Source organism: Eumetopias jubatus, unplaced genomic scaffold (assembly GCF_037043125.1).
Source record: "Eumetopias jubatus isolate StellerSeaLion01/CBP00866 unplaced genomic scaffold, mEumJub1_p1.0 scaffold_1, whole genome shotgun sequence".
In the NCBI taxonomy this organism is placed as follows: domain Eukaryota; kingdom Metazoa; phylum Chordata; class Mammalia; order Carnivora; family Otariidae; genus Eumetopias; species Eumetopias jubatus.
This window is the reverse complement of record NW_028274807.1, coordinates 104,989,707-105,006,278: the sequence shown is the minus strand read 5'-3', so window position 1 is coordinate 105,006,278 and position 16,572 is coordinate 104,989,707. Positions and strand designations below refer to the sequence as shown.

At 36.2% G+C, this 16,572-nt stretch overlaps 1 protein-coding gene across 1 annotated transcript in view; it reads right to left on the bottom strand.

Moving 5' to 3' along the window:
* The window catches only part of VEPH1 (ventricular zone expressed PH domain containing 1), a 221,148-nt gene that overhangs the window by 200,724 nt on the left and 3,852 nt on the right, over positions 1–16,572 (bottom strand). The window contains exon 2 of the mRNA XM_028103177.2: positions 2,348–2,563. Coding sequence (XP_027958978.1) covers positions 2,348–2,563 — 216 coding nt within the window. The remainder of the gene's footprint in view (positions 1–2,347; positions 2,564–16,572) is intronic.

Here is a 16,572-nt window from a genome sequence, read left to right as displayed (position 1 = left end):
TCACTGTACGGTAGTACTTCATTAGTTTTTTTGTTTTTTTTAAAAGATTTTTATTTATTTATTTGACAGAGAGAGAGAGAGAGAGACAGCGAGAGAGGGAACACAAGCAGGGGGAGTGGGAGAGGGAGAAGCAGGCCTTCCCGCTGAGCAGGGAGCCCGATGCGGGGCTCCATCCCAGGACCCTGGGATCATGACCTGAGCCGAAGGCAGACGCTTAACGACTGAGCCACCCAGGCGCCCCTATTTCATTAGTTTTTGATGTAGTGTTTCATGACTCATTATTTGCGGATAACACCCAGTGCTCCAACCCCCTTTTTAAGTAGGAGATCTAATGCCTTCGCCCAGAATGAAACATCCCCTTTATGTTTAAATTTGGGGAAGTTTGAAGGGCAGCCTACTTAAAATTCTTTGACCTTGATCTCAGTTCACAAATTTGTACTTTTGCACAAGTTTGGAATGTTCTGTCTGCTTGAAATGTCCTCCTTTCCTACCTGGTGAAATTGCCATTCATTGCTCATAACCATTTCAAATGTGGTCTCCATCCAGGAAGACTTCCTGACTCTCTAGAACTCTGCTGACACAGCAGCCACGACGCATGGGAAGCAACTGAGCCCTGAAACGTGACCACTCTGAAGTAACGTGCTAAAACACACACCAGATTTATAGGAGTTGGTATATAACAGAAGTAAAATATCTCATTAATTTTTTATATTGATTACATGTTGAAATAATATTTTGGATATACTAGGTTAAGGAAAATATGTTATCAAATGAATTTCATCTGTTCCTTTTTTCTTCTCTTTAATGTGGCTACTAGAAAATTTGAAATTACATATGTGGCTTCTGTTTGTAGCTTATTGTCCGTTTCTATTGGATAGTGCCACTCTAGAGTCCAGACTCAAAAATGGTTTTGAAATCACAGTGGGAGCTAGAGAGTATGGATGATTTGTGAATTTCTGTCTGAATGTCTGTGGAATGGCACTTTGGAGTAAGATAATCTGTGTTAGATAATCAGTGAAGAACAGGTATATTAGGTCTTTGTTTTGTATCTCCATGCAGCATGCATCTTTCACTAATTTTTCTGAAATCCCCATTTCCTCCCCTCCTATCTCTAACCCTGGGGACAAAGGAAAAACAGTGTGACAGGGTGTATAGAGTCTTTTGTTCAGTAGAGCAGTGTCTGGTCTAGACAGACAAAATGGAATATGGTCCACTTAAGTATAGACAACTGTGAAAAGGAGGGGGAGGGAGGGGGGAGGGAGAGGTGAACAAGGCGGAGGAGGAGGAAGAAGAAAGGAGGCTAATATTAGACGACCCAGTGCAACACTCCCACATAACCAGAATTTCCTGAACTGTGCTCAGAAACCATAGTTCTGAGAGGTATTCATAATACTGTTTTGGGGGTAGGGAGGGGAAAAGAAGTTTCATGGGCACATCAGAATCAAAAGTACTGTACTAAACAAAATTAACAAGCTTTCTTAATTGCAGGACTTTTCAGAGCCTTTAATATGCTATGAAACATATGATAGTCCAAAAGGGAAAAAATGAGTTAAGTATTTCCAAACTTATTTGATCACAGAATTCTCCTTTGAGAAACACCTATCAATATCACCAACATTTATTGGTTGGTAAAATTTGTCCTAAACAATGTCATTTCATCTGTATTTTATAGGCAAGAAACTGTGGCTTGGGAAGTTAAGTGACTTCCCTAGCATTTCAATCTTACATGATTGGTTTGTGGCTGAGCCCAAATTCCAAATTCATGTTTACACCAGAAGAAGGAATTTTTTTTTTTGAAGTAGGCCTCACGTCCAACATAGGGCTCGAACTCACGACCCTGAGATCAAGAGTCGCATGTTCTACCGACTGAGCCAGCCAGGCAGTTAGAATAGGCAAATATTATTATCATGGCAAATTCACAATGCATATAGAAGTACATGTAAAAATGACTTAGTCACTTCTCTCCACGTATTCCAAGCTCATGGGTCACTCAGTTCAGACTCCACCCCCTCTTTGGTCTCCTTGGATAAAAGAAGTCTTTTTTTCTGAATTTTCCAGTATTCATCATTTGGATCTTGGCATACATTAATGTTAGGTTTTGATATGCACATGTCTTATCTTTCTAAATAGATTGAAACTTGCTGCGGTATGACTCTGAATTCCCCACAGTGTGTCTTGCAGACAGCTGAGGCTCTCTAGAGCCTGTGGGGCTCAGCTATTGATGGTTTGTGGTATCTTTTTACAGGATCTAAAGGCTAGAGAAACATTAGCTCTTGGTTCAGAGATACCATGTTCACTGAAGTTGCAAAGCCAGTATCAAATAGCATGATGATGAACAATGACATACCTGTAAAATGCAACTCATGATATCAGAAGCAATTTTTGCATGGGGAGTGTCTTCATCTTTCCCAGAGGGTCTCAGGTTATGCTCCAGGCAGGAATCCCAGAGCCCCACAAGGGCCTTGGCATGTTTTTCAATTGATTCTGTCTCTCTGATGGCTGTCGTGATTCGAGTGATACAGATTTCAACCACTGCTTGGTCATTGTTATTGGTCTGGTAATCCTAGTTGAAAGAAAACCTTCATGTTAAATAACATTCTGGAAAGTTATCTTTCAAAGAACCGACAACATACCAACTTATTCACTTAGCAAAGGGGTATGCCATACCGTGCCCTAAGGGGTGAGGTTGAAAGCCCCAGTATGATGAGGGCCTTCTTCCTTGGAGATGAGAATCTGGTGGACAAGGTGATATGCAAATGTGCTGAAACAGCAGGTTCCTGCTGTCACAGATCCACATCCAGGGAGCAGGGATAGTCCAAAGAAGCTTAATTATTCACTTGCCAAGTGAGTTTAATTTTCAGGCCGTTTCGGTTTCTAAGTCCATTACAGGTCAGGGTTGACTTTTTTTCCTCTGACGTTTCAGTGATTTTTGTAAAATGTTTCAAATCATCCTCCAATTTCGCCTCATAAACATTCCTTCTCTTTCTCTACACAACAGAACACATCATCTCAGCTCTCTCTTTTCGGTTCAAATAACTACCAAATCCACGTTAGCTTTCCCCAACCAAATTTCCCTTCATTCAACTATTTAATTCTCCCTCAAATATCTAATCATCTTTATTGGGAGGTAATATGACTCTCCAAAACATCTAAATGTGAAAAATAGGCCCATCACTTTAATTTGGAAAATTGGTCGGTCCGTGGTCTGGCAGACTGACAAAAATGAAAATATAATCAAGCAGTGAAGCAATCTGATCCTTACACCATCATGTACTGTTGTTCGAGAGGGGAAGTGATGGGGCTTCTCTGCCCTACTGAAAGCTCCAGCCTAACAATCTGGTTTAGCTATTGTATCTAATTCTGCAGTAAACATCTTATGCATGAAGCCCTCTCCATACTTAGATTTTTTATGGTCTAGATTTTCAGGAAGTGGAAATTTCTGAGACCAAGGACAGGAACATTTTTAGGGCTCATGATACATACTGCCAAACTATTTTCCAGAAAGGTGTTACTGATGTGTATATATTCCCATCAGCTGGGTGAAAACATGCTTTCCCCATTGCCTTTGCAAGCACAGAGTATTGTTAATTTGTGCTAATTTGATCAGTGAAAAACAGTTATCTCATTGCTGTTTTACTTGGAATTTCCTTGATCAGAAGTGAGGTTGAGTATTTTCACATGCTTATTGGCCATTTGTATTTCTTCCTTTGGGAATTGCCCACTGTATCCTGTGTCAGTTTTTCTTGAGATGACTTCAAGTTTTGGGCTCCTCCTTTGATATCTTTTTCTACGAAGGATATTAAGTTAACACTTGGCATATTAATTGTGACTATGTCTCCATGTTTCATTATTTTTAGTTTCTTTGCTGTTATCTATTGATGTGCTAAGTTTTTAAAGAGCCAAATCTGTCAACCTTTTGGGATTTCATTGTTTGTTCTTTTTTAAACTGGAAATTTGAGTTGTTTATTTTTTTGAAAAAGTAATACATGAACACAGTACAAAAAAACAAAAGATATAAAAGAAGGTTCACAGTGAAAAGTTAGTCTCCCTCTCACCCCTGTTCCCTGCCCTGGGAAAACCATGTTCACAGTTTCTATGTATTTGGCATAGAGACTCTAAGCATGCAAATAACCCCCTATATGTACTCCTTGCTTTCCTGTGATTCATTTAATGGCTTTGTTTTTTAACTTCAAACACTCCTCATCCAAAGGTTTAATAAAAACTCTCTTGCATTTTTTCTAGATTAGAAAAAAACTTAAAACATTTAACATATGGTACTTTAGAAATTAATCTTTTAACTATTCATTTAGCTCTTAAATCTATCTGCTGTGTATAGAAGTAAAGATGAACATTTTCTACTAAATAGCTAATCAATTTTCCCACCATCATTTATTGAATAATTCCATTCCGAGTTACTGTTTCATACACATCAGTTTGTATTTCAGAGTTGTCTTTTCTGTTTGCTTGTCCCATTTTCCAATTCTTTTACAATACTAATTTTGCCATTTTCTTCATATAAACCCCACAAAGTTTTAAAGATGTTTCCCAGTGTACTTTATGTCTCTGTTGTGGATGTTAACAAAATCTGTATTTTTTCTTCATTAGAACTTTTAGGTATTGCTGATTAAGTCAAACTGCATTTTTTTTATTCATTTTGTACCCAGCTGTGTTCTTGACTGTGATATTTTTTCAGATCATTTTCTTGGATGTTCCAGTAATATCTCTGTATTGGATCCATATCTTTTATATATTCCATGGCTTATTGTGTTGGCTAGAATTTCCTAAGCTATTTTACATAAAAGTGATAAAAGCAAGAATACTGGTTTAGTTCTTGACTTTTGATTTAAAATTTTATGGTCAAAAGCTAGAAAATGCTGTAAATATTTTAAAATCATATAGGATGCATCACTTTCTTCCTATTTTCAAAGTTTATATATTTGTTTTAATTTTTAACTGTCTTATTAGCATCTATGGAGATAACCAAGCATGTTTTCTTAGCCAGCATACATATGTGAGTGTTATGTAAACGTATAGTTTGAAATTTCCAGATATTAATCCATCCCCCACATTCCTTGAATGAACACCACTTGGTTTGGCAGACTGTTTTAGAATATTCTCTTTTACCTTCCTCCTATGTTTGTGACTGTATTATTTATTTTACTGCAGCAGAATTATTACTTACGCCAGAACAGAATCCTGCTATGCAGTAAATAGGTTCTTATGGAGCCAAGTCATAGAGACAAAACAGAATATGAATGTGCAAAAAAATGGTTCTAACTTTTCAAAAAAAAAAAATCTCTGCAGCAATAGAAAAGCCAAAGCCATTCTCAGGGTGAAAAATAACAGAGAATACTCTTGGGCTAAAATCACTTATCTTTGGTCACAATTGCCCTTGTAAATAGAAGTTATTTTAATGGCATTATCTTCAAATATCAAGCAGCATCATGTGTAATAAAGAGTATTTTATGTAATAAAGAGAATACATACATAAGGATAGATAGAAAAGAGAACCAATGCCATTGACAAAAGGAAGTCTATATTCCAAGTGACATGAGCCAAGGCTTTATTATAACCACCCTAAGGTGATCCAAGAGGTGAACAAACGGAATAATCTTGGTGTGAGGAACAAGAGCTATGCATTACCCAACAGCATAAGCTCCCATTCACCAAGGTGATCTTATTAATATTGCTATTACCTAAACATGGAACTTGCTAGCAACAGAGTTCAATGCTGAGCCCCCACAATGGCACTATCCCTCAAGAACACCAATCAATCATTTGGTGCAAGTTATTTACCTAAGACCTTTTCCACCTTGGAAGGGACATCAATTACACTCAGTGGAATTTACCTGTGATCCAGGTTTGGGTTTGACTTTCTTGCCCACAGGACCTAAGCCTGAGCCACTATTTGAAGGATCACAAAGTATTTGGCGTGCTGACACAAGATCCCCCGTAACATTGCCTCAGACTACAGAACCACTTTATAGCAAAGGAGATAGAGCAGTGGGCATCTGATCAGGGATGTATTAGTCCTATCACATATGATAACATCTCTTTCCCCTGCCCTGAAACTGCTGGACTAATAGTTCGATGGAACAGGTCTTCAAAGAAGCAACTCAGCCTAATATCTTATGAGGATGAGGAACAATCCTCTAAAAGGCAATATACGTACTAAAACAATGACTATTACATGGTGTTGAATTCCCTATGGGTAGAATACTGAACCTGTGAACTCAGTCACTTTGAGCTCCTGTATCAAAAGACCAGCAAAAAAAAAAAAAAAAAAAAAAAAAAAAGGTGGTAGAGGAGAGACACTGTATTAGCTTTCTTGTTGCTGCTCTAACCTATTATCACATGCTTAGCGGCTCAAGAATTTGTGTTAATAAATTTATTTACCTACAGTTCCAGAGGTAAAAAGTTGAAACTTAGTCTCACTGGGCAAAACTCAAGGTGTCAGCAGGGCTGGTTCCTCTGGAGGCTCTGAGGGGAGAATACATTTCCACATCTTTTTAGCTTCTAGAGGTTCCCTGCTTTCCTTGGCTCATGACCTCCATGAGCCTCCATCTTCAAAGTGCATCACTCAAATCTCTGCTTCCATCAGCCCACCTCCTTCTTCTTCAAAGAAGGCCCTTGACCTTCTTGCTCCCCTATAATTATATTGGGCCCACCCAGATAATAGAGGATAATCTCCCCATCTCAAGATCCTTCACTGTATTATATCTGAAAAATCCCTTTTGCTATGCAAAATAAAATTTACAGGTGGATGTCTTTGGGGGGGGGGGGGCATTATCCAGCCTACCACAGAGTACCAGTTGCAGCCTTGATAGCAATTGGTATGGTAGAGATGATAGATCCTCGCACTAACCTTCTTGTAAATTTTGTTAGGAAAAGCATTTCAGAGAAGCTGTTTCCATACAGAATGAAATTATTACACAAAGCAGATAGATCTGAATGGTGAGAGGAGTAGGCTGTAGTAGATACTATGGTACATTGCCCATAGACCCCTTTAGGAGAAAGGCACTCATTTTCTCCGCTGTCAGTCCAGACCCAAGTCTGCCTGCAGAAACTGTTCTTTGTCAAAGGGAATGGCCCCTCTCAGGGGTTTGTCCCTCCCTTGGAACAGCCATTTTGAAATCTGCTTTCCTGGGAACCCAATTACAACAGAGTTTATATAGATGACTTTGGGAAATATAGTAAACCATATCTAAACAACTGTTTAACAATAAATAGCAAAGGGATTTCCATTTGGATGAAATAAGCCTCAGTAAAAGTGGAAGGTGCAACTCAGTGAAAAGTACATGACATACATAAGTGTCTTTGTTCATGAACACCAAGATTCCAGTTTCCTGCTAAAAAGAGAACTGCTTTGTTGGAGAATTCAGACAGGAGCACTCTGGAATGAAGCTGGAGTATACAGAGAGATTAGTGTGTCAGCAAGATTGTTTAACAAAAGGCATATATCCTGATTCTAAGATTTCTAACTAGAAGAGTTAAGCAGCTGTCCATAGGATAAATCAGTGTACACTGGTCACAATTTTAGTGAACATATTAATATATTAGGCATAGGTGCCTCAGTTATGAATTTTGATATTACTGTGAATCTCTTGCAGATAAGAGTTTCCTATGACATGCCCTCACTTTACTAAGAAGAAAAGATTTTTTAACTTGAAAAAAATTATAAATTTAAATTCCTACATATGACATGAAGAAAAGCATTCTCCAAAAAGGAGGTTTCCTCAAAAAAAGGTTGGGCACCTGGGTGGCTCCGTTGTTAAGCGTCTGCCTTCGGCTCAGGTCATGATCCCAGGGTCCCGGGATCGAGCCCCGCATCGGGCTCCCCGCTCTGCGGGAAGCCTGCTTCTCCCTCTCCCACTCCCCCTGCTTGTGTTCCCTCTCTCGCTGTGTCTCTCACTGTCGGATGAATAAAATCTTTAAAAAAAAAATGTCAAAAACCCAAAAAGCTGTTAATTGCTTCCTTCAACAAATATTCAAAAGACAAAAGAAATTTTTTTTAAAACTTAATCATGTAATTGAATAGCCTAAAGCTTTCTGGCATGGGATCAGCTTTGCAATTAGGGTTTTCCTGACTCACATTCCACCCTGTTCTTAGGAAATATATATGTGTGCATGCATATGTGTTTATGTTTGAGTTGAACATTGAATCAGTACCTGTGGTATTAAAATCAGCAACTTCTGAGAACCAGATCTATTTAGTATCAAACCCATCAAACTGGGTTTAGAGGTTCATTCTCACAGTAACTTGGTCATTGTTAATTTTTAAGTAATTTACCCTAAAGTGGTAGGGAGGTCAAATTATAAGGGTGGGACAATGAAAAATCGACACATTGTGCTGCTCCAAGTCTAGTTACCAGGATGGGTCACCCCTACCCAGCTACAGACACCACACCTCCACATCAACATCCATAAACCATAAACCAATCAGACTTCTTTATGCTGTAAACAGTCTTCAGGGGATGACCTGCTGGCTAAAGGTTATGTGGAACATCTGAAATAAAGTATTTAGTGGTGGGAATGGCATAAGAGTAGAAGTTGGAAGAGAAGAGGAAAACGTCTTGAGGATCATTTCTCCCTCCCTTCCTTGAGAGACAGCATATCATAGCAGTTGGGAAATCGGAGGGGGAGATGAACCATGAGAGATATGGACTCCGAGAAACAAAGTGAGAGTTCTAGAGGGGAGGGGGGGGATGGGTTAGCCCGGTGATGGGTATTAAGGAGGGCGCGTACTGAATGGAGCACTGGGTGTTATACGCAAACAATGAATCATGGAACACTACATCAAAAACTAATGATGTAATGTATGGTAATTAACATAACATAATAAAATAAAATTTTAAAAAAAGTATAGACTCTTGAGTCAGACTCCCTGTGCTCAAAGTCATATTCTGCTCTTACCAGCTCTGCAATCTTGAGCAATCACTTATCTCTCTGTACCTCAGTTGCCTAATCCTTAAAATCAGGATATTATTAATATCTATCTCTTACTACTATTGTGAGGATTAAATTAGTTAATGTAGGGAAAGGATTTACAACAGTATCTGGCACATAGTAAGTGCAGATAGATGTTATGACATACAGTGAGTTACAAATATTTCCTTATGTGTACAATTTTTTATACATTCATTTCACAACCACTTCATAATGTACAGCACAAAAAGACCACATATTTACTCTCCTCTTACTGTCACATTCTACATGGCATCCATACTAATGATATATTTATATATGTATCATTTTTTGTGCTTTCAAGAGCACGCATGTATACATACCTTACTTATTCTATCTTTCTAAGAATCTCCAAGGTGGAGGCACTAACACCCCCACCAGCAGAACCAATGATCCCAGAGCTGATATCGTCACTGGGGCTCCCCGCAGAAACAAACATAAAACTACTTTGAGGGGTGAACACTCAGGTAAAACCATCCAGTACTCACATGAATAAAATTCTATTTAAACCAAAATCAAAAATCCAAACTTATAAAACATTGGAACCAAGACAATATGAGCACATGTCAGCATGTACAACTTGGGGCATATTAGACAGTCAAAAACCAGATAATGGAATTACTGACCTCAAATTATGCACTTAGATGTTCAAAATGATTCAATGTATCAAGGAAAATTCTTCTTATAAACAAAAACCAAGTCTTTTTTAAGAGGAACAGAAAGATATTAAAAAGAAACAAATGAAACTTCTAGAAATGAAAAACTCAGTGAATGAATGAAATAGTGGATCAGATCCAGCTGAAAAGAAGACTCAGTGGATCGGAATATAGAGCTGAGGAAATGAAAACATAATGTATCTCATAGAGATGGAAAATACAAGAGGTCAAAAGGCATGGAGGATAAATTCAGAGAATATGAAGGATGTGAAGGTAGTGGTTTTTGTCTGCTTTGTTTATGATTATATTCCCAATGTCTAGAAGATAATAGGTACTCAAAAATACTTGTGGAATGCATAAATGAGTGAGTAGAATTTCCAGAAGGAAAAATGAGATGGAAAGGAGTATTTGATATAAGATTTTTTTTAATTTCCAAAAATGACAAAAACATGAACCTCAAACTCACAAAATGCAATGAGAACTGAGTAAGGATATACAAATAAAACCACATCTGGACACATAATGGTGAAACCATAGAATACACCAAAGACAGAGAAAATATTAAAGCATAGAAAAGTAGATTAGGCATAAAGAATGACAAACTGGCAGAGGATTTTATAACAGCAATGGTAGGAGTTACTGAGAAATAAAAAGATGACCCAACTAGAAATCCATGCCCAGGTAACCATCATTCAAAGTTAAGGGCAAACAAGGAACTTTTCGGAAAAGACAAACATTGAGAGGGTTTATCACTAGTAGATCTTCGCTGAAGGGATATTTAATATGCATACTTCAGAAAGTGGAAACTTGGATGCAGAAAAAAAAAGAGAGGAAGACAATGGGGAAAAAAGAATAGTAAGGAAAAAATGGGGAAATATTAGGTGCTTGAAACAAACATTGGGTGAATTTTTTTAAACATCAGTAATTTTAAAGAATAGTTTCAAGGGTATTAAGGTGAAATAAAAAGAGCTGCTTAACACTAATATATAAGAGGGGCATGAAAGTATTCCAAGGTCCTGATGCCAATAGGAGAAGAGAAACCTAATGTAACTTTAGACATCATCGTAATCCATCAAATGTAAGATGGTGTCAATTATAAGATCTTCCATTATGAAGAAAGAGAGAAGACTGCCAATTAAATTGTGGGTTATATCAGGTCTTAAAGAGAATTCTATGCAAGACATAAATTGATAGTTCTGGCTAGCCTCTTATTTCTTTGAAATTTCTTTCATGTCTTCCAAGAGAATTGCCTGTTTTTCCTGCTTTCAATTGCATTACTTATTGTGGTATAATAGAAAATATTTTACAAATATCTCAGTAACAAAAAAAAGTACATCCTTTTTTAGGTTCTATAAAGCTCCCGGTTATTATTATGCAAGAAAACATGGAATTCCTATCGTTCCTGCAATGATGAATATTTTGTTCACTAATATAAAATTTATACTCTAGTGCTTCCTTCTATGCCTCCCTGCATACCCAATAAGTGTTTGTTTCAGTACCACATTATAGTCTAGAAGCTTTGGAAGCATTCTAAGTGGACATTTAACCCAGTGCTGGTAGTAACAATAATGTACCTAATTCAGTCGGAATGTTAATATGAAAAGCTACGGAAAATTTATGCACATGTAAGCATTGGCAACTTTATTCTGCTTAATACCTGGCCAACAGGGATTGTAAGATTGTAACCAATTATAAAATATATACTTGCTTCAGAGTTATAAATAGGTGAAAACTGTCTTGGAATTGATAATACATGGCGACTATATTTGCTAAAATTTTATTTTATTTATTTTTTTAAAGATTTTATTTATTTATTTGAGAGAGAGAATGAGAGAGAGAGAGCACGAGAGGGAAGAGGGTCAGAGGGAGAAGCAGACTCCCTGCTGAGCAGGGAGCCCGATGTGGGACTCGATCCCGGACCTCCAGGATCATGACCTGAGCCGAAGGCAGTCGCTTAACCAACTGAGCCACCCAGGTGCCCTTGCTAAAATTTTAAAGGTAACTACTAAAAAAAATAGAAATAGAATGTAACTTTCAAACCAACAGAGCCAATAGAGGTAGAAAATGAAAGGATAAAGTTTCACTCAATTAAAAAAATGCAGAAAAGAAGATAAAGAGAAATTCAGAAAATCAGGAACTATAAAATGGAGAAATATATCCAAATATATAATTTATCACGATAAATGTAAATTAAGTAAATTTACCAATAAAAGACAGATTTTCAATTTGAATTATTTAAAAAATTTACTTATATGGTGCTTACAAATTATATTTAAGTCATAAGGACATGAGAAGGTAAAAAATAAAAGGATAGAAAAAGAGAAAATAGGCAAAACTTATCAGAATAAAGTTGCACAGTACATAATAAGAGGAAAAGTTCTGCAAGGAATAAATCACAATCCTAAACTTACTAATACATAATACACACACACACACACACACACACACACACGCACACACACACACACGGAGGAATACTACTCAGCAATAAAGAAGAATGAGATCTTGCCATTTGAGACAACATGGATGGATTAAGTGAAATAAACCAGAGAAAGACAAATACCATATGATTTCACTCACGTAAAATCTAAAAAACTAAACAAATGAACACAAACAAACAAAAAACCAATCTTAAGTATTGAGAACGGGTCGTTGCTAGAGAGGAGCTGGGTGGGAGGATGGGTAAAATAAGAGGATTTAAGAGGTACAAACTTCCAGTTATAAAATAAATGTCACAGAGATGAAAAGTGCAACATAGGGAATGTAGTTACAGTATTGTAATAACTTTGTATGCTGACAAATGGTGACTTCACTTACTGTAGGGAGCACTGAGTAATGTACAAAATTATTGAATCAATATGTTGTACACTGAACCTAATGTAACACTGTATGTTAATTATACTTCAATTTTTAAAAAAAGCTCCCAAATTTATAAAGGATTCTTGACAAAATTACAAGGAGAAATCAACAAACCCAAAATTATAGTGGGAAATTTTCAAACACCTCCCTTAGCGTTTGGCTGTCTAAGCAAACACAAATTTATTGAGAATATAGAGAACATAGACAATACAATCAAAAAGAGTTCTTTCATCAACTTACTTAATACCTTATACTCACTAATTCGAGAATACACATTCCTCTCAGACACAAATAGTACATCTAAAGAGTCAGGACAGTGCGGTGGCTTAGAGGTTTCCGAATCCAAATTCCCTGGGCTTGATTCTTGGCGCAGTTACTCACTAGCTATATACTCTTGGACAAGTTAGATTATTAACCTCTCTGTGCTGCAGTTTCCTTGCCTATAAAATGGAGATAATATTATACACTTATCTCTGAAATTTATTGAAAGGACTAAATATATTAACATGTGATAAGCTCTTAGGAGAATTCCTAGAACATAGTAAGTGCTACATTATTAGTTACACAGATTAGGCACAAACTGTGCTACAAAGCAAGTCTGGACCACTCCTAAACAAGCAGTATCATGCCATTCATGTTGTCCAACTACAATGCAGCTAAATTTTAACTTAACAGCAAAAAGATTACAAAAATTCTTCAGGAAATTAAAGCACAAACTTCTAAGTTATTATGAGTCAAAGAGGAAATCACAATCAAAATATGAATTTAGAATTCGTAATGAAAATACTATATCTCAAAAACTTGTGGGATGATATTAAGTGGTACTTAGCAAGAAATTTAGGGTCTCAAATGCTTATACCAGAAAATAAGAAAGTAAAACAAACAACAATGACAATAAACAATAAGCTAATCATAGAACTGAGGGGATTAGAAAAAGAATAGAAAACTACCAGAAAAAGATCAAAGAGGAAAACAAGTGAACATTTAAAAAGCAATTAATGAGATAGAATAAAAGACCCTATACAAATGATTAATAAACTAAAAGCTTTTTAAAAAGACAAAGCTCTGAATATATTAATGAAAAAAATCAGTGAAAAAGAGAACTTAAATACAGATACAGCAGAACACACAAAAAAATTAAAAAAAGTTTTATGCCAATACATTTGAAAACTGGGATAAAATATACAATTTCCTAGAAAAGATATTTTACCAAAAGTGACTAAAGCAAGCCCCCCCAATTTTCTTCAAAGAAATGAAATCAGTAATTTAAAAATTGACCAGCACCACCCCCCCCCAAAAAAACCCTGCATGGTGCCAAGAGGGTTTTATAGTTTTCTATGAAATTAAGGAATAGATTGCCACAATCTTATAAAAGTCTTATAGATAACAGAAATGTGGAAACTTTTCCCAGCTCATTTTATGACCAAGTACATATAACTTGATACCATAGCCAAGGAAATACAGTGGAAGAAAGGACAATTGTAGGCCAATCTCATGGTTCCAAAGCTTCTTTAAAAATATCAAACCAAATCAGGAAATGTACTAAAATTAATGTCAAACTTCACTTTATCCCAGAATGTTATGATGGTTTTATATTTTAAAAATTGATTATTATAATGCACCACATTAACAAGATTAAAAGGGAAAATAGGATTACTTCAAAAGAGCAGAAAAAGCAGTTGATAAAAATCAATCAATTCCTAGAAAAACAGGAATAAAAGGGAACAGAGATTTCTCTATTTTTCTTACTCTTGTATCCCCAGCATCTGGTACAGTATCTGGCATATAGTAAGTGCCTAACAAGTATTGCTGAATAAGTGCGGAAAAACAAGACATTAGGACTAATAAGAGCGTTGAGTAAGTTTACTGGATATATGATCATGATGCAAGTATCATTTCTGTTTTAATCATCTGAAAAACATAATTGGAAAATAATTTTCTAAAGGATGCATTTATAATCTCAGCAAAAAAAAATCTAAAATACTTATATATTTTTAAAAGGACTTAGGTGTTATATGCAACTGATGAATTATTGAACACTGCCTCTGAAACTAATGATGTACTATATGTTGGCTAATTCTGTATAAATAAAATAAAAAAGGGGAGAAGGACTTATAAGACTTTTAAGATCTTTAAGAAAAAAATCATAAACTTTATTGAAAGATATTTAAGAAAATCTAAGTAAATATATAGATATATAATAACTACAGATAAGAAGACAGTAACATAAAGATGTTAATTTTCTTCAAATAAATTCATAGATATAGTAAAATTTCTATAAAGATAGTGACAGAATCATTCATCAAAATTGAGAAACTAATATTTTAAAGAAGCTTGGGGATATTTGTCCTACCAGATACCAGGACTTATTACAGTAAAAGGTATAAGACAAGCTACATTAGGAATAGGAGACATGCAACATGCATACATGACAGGGTCTGTACAAGAATATAGAAAACCTCCTTCAGATTAATAAGAAAAGTCTTTTTAAAAACCTCAATGGAAAAATGGAAAGAAAAAAAACTTAAATTGTATAAACAGGTACTATACTGAAGAGGAAGCCCAAATGACAAATAGCAAATAAACACGAAAGAATGATCTGTTGCCCTTCCCAATCATGAAGGGAGTGCAAATTTAAAGAACAATTAGATATGGTTCACTTAAATTGACAAAAACTTAAAAAATCTGATAACAGCAAGCATTAGTGAAGATGTAAAGCCACTGGGAGCCTCAAGCATGGCTGATGGGAGTGTAAGTAGGTAGAACTATAGCGGAGAGAAATTTGGTGGCATATCAGAAACCGGAAGTATATAAAACCCCAAAAACGTTGTTTCACTCCTAGTTGTCTTTGCTAGAAATACTAGCACATTTGCCGAAAACGCTGATTATAAGGATGTTTGGTCACTATAACACTGTTTAAGTAGTAAATGGCCATCAAAAGAAGAATGGATAACCAAACTTGAGGCATGGTCATTGAGTGGAACACTCCCATCCCTCAAAAAAGAAATGAATTGGGAATACCTGTACCCTCATAAACCTCAGAAACATTATATTGAAACTTATGATACCATTTATATAAAATTTAAAAACATGGACTACAATGCTACAAATAATGTTTGAGATATGCATGTGTAGCAAAGAAATAAAACATTCATGGATAAATACCATAGTCAGGATATTGGCTACTCAGGGAGGAAAGGGAGGAGATTTGAAGCAGAGAGAAACATTCAGGTGATTTCAATTCTAATTTTTAAAACTGGGCAATTGGTGTATGCCTACCATTTTTTATTGGTTTTTAAAAAACAGTAAAGAGAACCGGAGGTGGGTGTATGGGTTAGGCAAAGGGAACGTGGTGGGGAAGGAGTGGGAAAAGAGAATGAGCAGATAGGGATGAAGTAGTCTGGGAGCAGAGCCAAGGTAGTAGAAGAAATGGGTAGGAGATGCAAGTAGTCCAGAAAGGACTTGACATGAAAAGACAAAACTTAAAGGCACTTTGGGGAACTTGGAGAGAATTTTGAGTGAGCAGTCGCATTTTCAAAGCAAAGCATAAGGACAAACTATCTCCCAGCAGTGTTTTGGACTAACTAGTTGAAAAGAGGGCATGGACTGTAGAATGGAATCTAGGAAGGTTCAGTGATTGTGGGAGTGACTTCGGGAAAAGGATTGAAGACTTGCTTGCTAAATTTTCAGATTCTACAAAGATGGGAATGAGAACTAATATATTGGACAGAATCACAATTTTTAAAAGGTATGAATATCCTGGAATGAGGGCCTGAAGACAAGAATATTATTACACTGGTTTAAAATGTGACACGATACACATACAATTTATTTTTCAAGTTCTCTAATTACAGGTCTTGATTCAAACTGAGGGTTCTGGTACACGGCAGGATAAATGTGACCAATTCTGTGATGTTACTGTCGAAAAGGAATTTTAGAAACAGAGTATCTGACTATTATCAGCAATTGTTCCAAGCAGCTGGTTTCAGTACTTGGCCTTGATAAATTACAATAATGAATTAGGAAGATTCCAGGGGAAAGAAACCAGAATGTTGAGAGTGTAGGCAGTACTTGGGAGCTACAATGGGACGTC